This window comes from Priapulus caudatus, unplaced genomic scaffold, assembly GCF_000485595.1.
Source record: "Priapulus caudatus unplaced genomic scaffold, Priapulus_caudatus-5.0.1 Scaffold1401, whole genome shotgun sequence".
Classification (NCBI taxonomy): Eukaryota; Metazoa; Priapulida; class Priapulimorpha; order Priapulimorphida; family Priapulidae; genus Priapulus; species Priapulus caudatus.
Window position 1 is genome coordinate 65,204 of NW_014578462.1, and position 7,172 is coordinate 72,375.

At 51.1% G+C, this 7,172-nt stretch overlaps 1 protein-coding gene across 1 annotated transcript in view; it reads right to left on the reverse strand.

The window, feature by feature from the left end:
- The window catches only part of LOC106816516 (acetyl-CoA carboxylase-like), a gene marked incomplete at its 5' end in the record, with an annotated part of 52,127 nt that overhangs the window by 41,820 nt on the left and 3,135 nt on the right, over positions 1–7,172 (reverse strand). The window contains 7 exon segments of the mRNA XM_014821143.1: positions 3,229–3,350; positions 3,352–3,382; positions 3,827–3,930; positions 4,333–4,483; positions 4,855–5,018; positions 5,779–5,940; positions 6,578–6,751. Coding sequence (XP_014676629.1) covers positions 3,229–3,350; positions 3,352–3,382; positions 3,827–3,930; positions 4,333–4,483; positions 4,855–5,018; positions 5,779–5,940; positions 6,578–6,751 — 908 coding nt within the window.

Sequence of the window (7,172 nt, forward strand, 5' to 3'; positions counted from 1 at the left end):
GTAACGGCTCTCACATTCTTAATACGCTCTTGATATAGATGTAGCAGTGATGACATTTTGTAAAAAAAAGAGATGGAAAAGTCATAATGAATTGTTTGAAGGTCCCGCCACCCCTGGCAAGGTTGCGGTCAAGGTGAGGGCAAAACAAACTAATATGTTGTTATTATAGGCTGCATCCTGGCACAGGGACGAGTCACGACGACCAGCATCGTGTGACACCACGGCACACCCAGCATGTGTGACACCACGCACACCCAGCATGTGTGACACCACGCACACCCAGCATGTGTGACACCACGCACACCCAGCATGTGTGACACCACGCGCACCCAGCATGTGTGACACCACGGCACTACACCAGCATGGTGTGACACACGCACGACCGCAGCATGTGTGGGCAGCCAACGCACACCCAGCATGTGTGACACCACCCACCAACACCAGCATAGTGTGGCACCACGACACACCCGAGCATGTTGTGACAACCCTGACGCACACCGCCAGCATGTTGGTGACAACCACGCCACACGACCAATGCATAGTGTGATACACGCACAACCCAGCATGTGTGAAAACCACGGCGCGACGTGAGGAGCCAGCATGTCGTGACACACGCCCACACTAGCCAGCATCGTGTGACACCACCGCACACCAACCCAGCATGTGTGGCAACCATCGCACACCCAGCATGTGTGACACCACGCACACTAGCCCAGCATGTGTGGCACCAAGCGCACAGCCCAGCATGTGTGGACACCACGCACACAGCCAGCATGTGTGTACACCCACGCACTCGCCCTCCACTCACCAGCCGCTCTCAGTGACCGTCAACGACATGACCATCTTCATGACCTCGATCTCGGCGTAGGCCTCGCTCGCAAACACGTGACCCCCGTCCTCCACCAAGTACTGTATCAGCTTGCCTGCCGACGGTGACCTGTGTGTGACGTCACAGCAAGCAGGAATGACGTCAATTTCATTTCATTAATGCTATTTATTCGAGGGAGAGCAAGCAATGCTATGTCAGGAACGACATCAATTTCAACGGTAACTATATTCACTGCAGGGACGGCAATCAACGTGACTTCAAGAATGTCGTTAGTGTCATTGCAAACTTTTCACTGGAGGAAGGAGTTGGTGGTCTAGTGGATAAGCACACTTGCTTTTGGGCTGAATGTTTTGGGACACTTATTAATTGCTGCCCACTTGCTGGACATCGTTATTGCTTCGCGGGAAACAATAGTAAAAATTAGTGAAATCTAGGTTTGAAGAGTTTAGAATACAGAGATGATTTTTAGCGCATAACTACAATATATTGCAAATCTCACATCGGCAGCCACACTTGTCACTTAACACTTATCAGTTAACACTTGTCATTTGTCACTTAGCACTTTTTTTCACTTGATGCTTGTCACTTGTCACTTGTAGTTTGACATGTCACTTGTAGTTTGTCACTTGTCACTTGTAGTTTGACACTTGTCACTTGTCACTTGTAGTTTGTCACTTGTCACTTGTAGTTTGACACTTGTCACTTGTCACTTGTAGTTTGACACTTGCCGATCATTGTCCTGTAGGTGACTTGTTTGTCACGAGTTTTGTCACTTGTCATCACTTGTGCGTTCACCTGGACTGCATGCGTGGATGCTGGCCTGTCAACCTACCTCAGCACGCGCGATCGTGTCCTTCTGAAGACGCACGTCTGGTGCCCGATGACGACGCGATACTGTCCGACATCCTCTCGCATGGTACGTCGTGCCGTTGACTAGCGCCCCTACTGAGCAAGCAGCATGCGCCGTCACTCATCTGCCACAGCATGAAGCAGACGAGGTGCGATCGTCAGCTTACAAACCAACTTATCTGAGTGCTATCTAGTATACCTATACAACGTATTCGCCAGCCGAGCCGTTGCAGCGCTGATTTGCCACGTCAGTTTTTGAAACTGCACATACCAAAAAATGTTTAACACTTTAAACATAAAAAATGTACCAATTTTCTTGGTGGTCATAGGCAAGACAAAAAAAATTTGCACTCCCAAATATTTTTTCTGCACTCCCACAATATCATTCCTGCCTAATAGGTAAGTGAAGCGGTGGCGGTCGGGGCAGATGGTGGGTGGCGGGCGTGGGTGGCATAAGTGGGTAACGATTTGTTAGGTCTGCAGTCTATGGTGGAGCCCGCTTCATACACAGCAGGTAGCTGATGTGGGGGGCGGGTCGAGGCGAGGGTGGTGGCGAGGGCTAGCGGGTTGGCGGGGGTGGTAGGTGAGCGTACTGTTGTAGGTCTGCGTCTATGGTGGAAGCCGTTCATACACAGCAGGTAGCTCGATTGGTGGCGGGCGGGTCGGGGAGGAACGTCGGCGGCGCGCGTGGTGGTGGGGGGAGGGTAGTGGCGGGGCGTGGTTCTACGGGATGACGTAGCTTGTGTAGCGTCTGCCGTCTTAATGGTGGAGCCGTGTCATACAACAGCAGGTAGGCTGATGCTGGGGGCGGGTCGGGGGTCGAGGTGTGGCGGGGCGAGTGGTAGGGCGGGGGAGGGTGGTGGGCGGAGGCGGTGTGCGTAGGGTGACGTACGTGTGTAGTCGCGTTCTATTGGTGCGAGCCGTTCATTTACACAGCAGGTAGTGCGGCTGGTGCGGGGGTGTTGGCGGGGTGGAGGGAGGTGGTGGCGGGTGGGAGGGTGGTGGGCGGCGCAGTGGTGGGGCGTTAGCCCGGGTGACGTTACTTGTGTAGGTCTGCGTTCTATGTGGCAGCCGTTCATACACAGCAGGTAGCTTGATGGTGCGGGGCGGGTCGGGGGGAGGTGGTGGCTGTGGCGCGGGGAGGTGCGTTGGGCGGGGGGAGGTCGGTGGGCGGGGCAGGTGTACGGGTGACTACTTTTGGTAGGTCTGCCGTCTATTGCGTGGGAGCCCGTTCATCACAGCAGGTAGCTGATGGTGGGCGGGTGGACGAGCGGTGGGGTCGGGGGGGAGGGTGGTGGGTCGGCGGGAGGGTGGTGTCGGGAGAGGGAGGTCGTGAGTTGTGGTGCGGCGGGGAGGGTGGTGGCGGGGCGGTGGTAGCCGCTGGTTGCGTTACTTGTGTAGGTTCTGCGTCGTATGGTGGAGCCGGCTTCATACACAGCAGGTAGCTTGATGTGGTGGCGGGGGTGTCCGGGGGAGGGTGGTGGTCGGGGGGAGGGTGGTGGCGGGGGCGAGGGTCGCTGGCGCGGGGCGGTGTGGAGGCGTTGACGTACTTGTGTAGGTCTGCGTCTATGGTGGAGCCGTTCATACACAGCAGGTAGCTGATGGGGGATGACTTTGATGCGGCGACCTTGTACTTCCAGCCGTCCATTATCAACTCTACCTCACACGTGTCTTGTCAGCGTCTTCGCCGACTGCACCTGCCCCCTGCAACGAACGCGCGAGGCAGAGAGATGTTCACTTCTTTTCATGCAAATAAATGCGCAAGAGGGTGAGATGTTCACTTATTTCATGCAAACCAATGGGGGGGGGACGGAGAGATGTTCACTTATTTCATGCAAACCAATGGGGGGGGGACGGAGAGATGTTCACTTATTTCATGCAAACAACTGCACAAGAGGGTGAGATGCTCACCTGTTGCACGAAAATGAACGCGCATGGTAATACACATTTGCTTATTTTTTTATGAGAATGAACACACGAGATATAGAGATCCTAACTTGACACAACAATTTCAACAATCAACTGATAGCCGGCAGCAGTTACGACTCCTCGCCTATCTCTCCCCGACGCACGCAGCAGCATGTGATCGTGACCCCATGACCTTGCAACCCCTTGACCCCGTGACCTCACGACCCCATGACCTTGTACCTCTCTAGCGACAGCTGGAAGTTGTGAAAGGTGCTGCGGATGCTCTGGTCAGCAACATGGAGGACGCCACATATCACGCCGAGCATCCTGTCTGGCTTCTCCGCCTGCAGGGGGCGCAACGTGTCGCACCAGTCGACAAAAAACAACAGAACGTCAAGCCGAGAAACAAATAATTGTGTAATTTTTTTTAGGAGGAATATTTTCATTCATTTACCTATTCGATTATTCTACCACTTTTTATACGACTATAACATTTATTGTCTTTGTTCCTCGGCTTATAACTCCATGGCATCAGCTGATAAGCTTGTCGAACCCCCACGAGGTATAGTTACAGTGGATCTACATAGAGACGACCCATCCACTGACTACACATTCATTCATGTATTTGCTCATATTTTAACAAACAAGCGTGAGAGTGTGAGAGTGATCTTGAGTGACCCCCCCCCCCCCACCACCACCACCCACCGAAATCCCTCCGCGCGCGCTGCGTCGCGTGGTGGCAGCACCTGCACTTTCTCTGCGATGAGCATGTCCAACCACTCGGTGTCGATCTGGTTGTGTTGGAAGCTGTCCGTCTCCAGCAGCTTGGTGAGGTACTCTACCGTTGTGCGGAAGTCGCCGCGTATAGACAGCTCCTTTAGTGAGATGACGAGGTTCCTGCAGAGGTCGCGTGAAGGTCGTTAACACATGGTCGTCGATCAGTCAACCGTAATTGATTATCTGTTATTTTTTCTTTAGATGTTTATTTTTCAATTTGATTGGATTGATTGATGACAATAATTAATTTTAATTAATTTAAAAAATTAATTGTTAATTATATAATTATAAATAAAAACGAAAATATAATACATCGCAAATATCACTGTGCACACATACACACCCACACACACACACGCACGCACGCACGCACGCACGCACACACACACACACACAATACACGCACATGCACACGCACACACAGAGACAGACACACGGCACGCACACACGCACGCATACACACACACACACGCACACACACTGACACTTACTCTCTCGCGTCCTCCCGCGTGCCTCCCCACGAGAAACAATGGCCGAACTGCGAGTCAGCGAACTCGTGCAGGCCACCAGAGGCCGCCACGCTGAAGTAGCCCCACACATTCTTGCTGCTGCGGAAGTTCAGCTCCTGTACTGTACCCGAGCTAGGCTTGAAACCCTAAACGCAAAACACAGTGACAGCCTCTACTCGCATATCAATCAATGATTGATTGATGATTGATTGATGATTGATTGATGATTGATTGATGATTGATTGATGATTGATTGATGATTGATTGATGATTGATTGATTATCAATCATCATTTCACGGTCTCTCGCAGAGTAATCGTGCGTGTTGCAAGTTCGTCATAGTTGAAATGATGAATATTATGCACACCGCAACAACTGTGCTGTGTATCAAGCAAGACTTGGGTGCGTTGACGGTCAATCTAAACAAAACACACCATTCCTAGCATCTGATTTCATTGCTAGGGCGTAAAACCCATCAATTTCCAGAGTGGCGGGTAATGTAGTAAAAGCACGGTGGGAGCATAATGGAGATATAGTACTGGTGGAGTGCAGGGCACATATAACACAGGCGTGCGAGCGAAACTCCCTACTCTGCTCCCCTCACAGTCTCAACCGTTCGATTCTAATTTCTACTGACACTGAAGTAAAGACCTTTTTTCTCAGAACCAAGCTTTCGTGTATCTTTCTGTCTACAGCGACACATACTACAGTTTCTTGCTGCGAGATACGGCGCGTAACACATTTTGCCACAAATAAAACCAGACACCATCCCAGTGTGTCGTCAGCGAAATTAAGACACAACAACAACAACAACAACAACAACAACAACAACAACAACAACGTCAGAGGAGAGTAAAACCCGTCCCCGTGCGTTTCACAACGCCGGCGAATGAGGGCGCCACCGTACCTCATCGGGGTTCTCGCTCGTGATGCGTGCGGCGATGACGTGTCCTCGTGGCATCGGACGCACGCGCGGCGATTCAAAGTCGATCGGTGTGTTCGACCACGGCTGCTCTCCGTACATCGTTCGGATGCACTTGATGTGGTGCATGGGTATGCCCATCGCTATCTGTAACAACATAGGAGAGAGAGTGTCATTAATGATGGGTTAGATACAGGGAGTTAAGTACATGATGCACTTAATGTGGTGCATGGGTATGCCCATCGCTATCTGTAACAACATAGGAGAGAGTGTCATTAATGATGGGTTAGATACAGGGAGTTAAGTACATGATGCACTTAATGTGGTGCATGGGTATACCCATCACTATCTGTAACAACATAGAAGAGAGAGTGTCATTAATGATGGGTTAGATACAGGGAGTTAAGTACATGATGCACTTAATGTGGTGCATGGGTGTGCCCATCGCTATCTGTAACAACACAGTGGATAGGGTCGTTAATGCCAGAGATTGTTTACGGGATATGTATTGCACTGAGATAGCTACCAAGGTAACACTGTGTCAATGCCGGATTACATGGAGGGTGGATGGTGGGATAGTTACAGAGTGTAACTAGTATACAGATAGATAGTTACAGAGTATAAACTTGACATTGTAAACTGGGATGCCCATCATATTATCTGTAACTACACGAGGGGCGGTTGTGTTCATGCTGGGGGTTATATAGAAGATGTACAGTTGTAGGATACTACAGGGAGTTATGTAGATGAGGTGTAACACTGATGTAGCTATACAGTATCGCACCTGTAGCTGTGCTGCTGGTAGATTAACGTCTGCCACCATCTCTGTACACGGATGCTCCACCTGCAGTCTCGGGTTCAGCTCGAGGAAGTAGAAAGTGCCATCCACCTCGTTGTATAGGTATTCTACTGTGCCTGCACTCACGTAGCCCACCATGCGTGCCAGCTTCACAGCAGCCTGCATAACACACACACAATGTCACACATCATTGTACAGGTATTCTACTGTGCTCGCACTCACGCACACACGCACACACGCTCGCACTCACGCACGCACGCACACACATCGTTGTACAGGTATTCTACTGTGCCTGCACTCACGTAGCCCACCATGCGTGCCAGCCTCACAGCAGCCTGCATAACACACACACAATGTCACACATCATTGTACAGGTATTCTACTGTGCTCGCACTCACGCACACACGCACACACGCACCTACACTCGCACTCACGCACACACATCGTTGTACAGGTATTCTACTGTGCCTGCACTCAAGTAGCCCACCATGCGTGCCAGCCTCACAGCAGCCTGCATAACACACACACAATGTCACACATCATTGTACAGGTATTCTACTGTGCTCGCACTCACGCACAC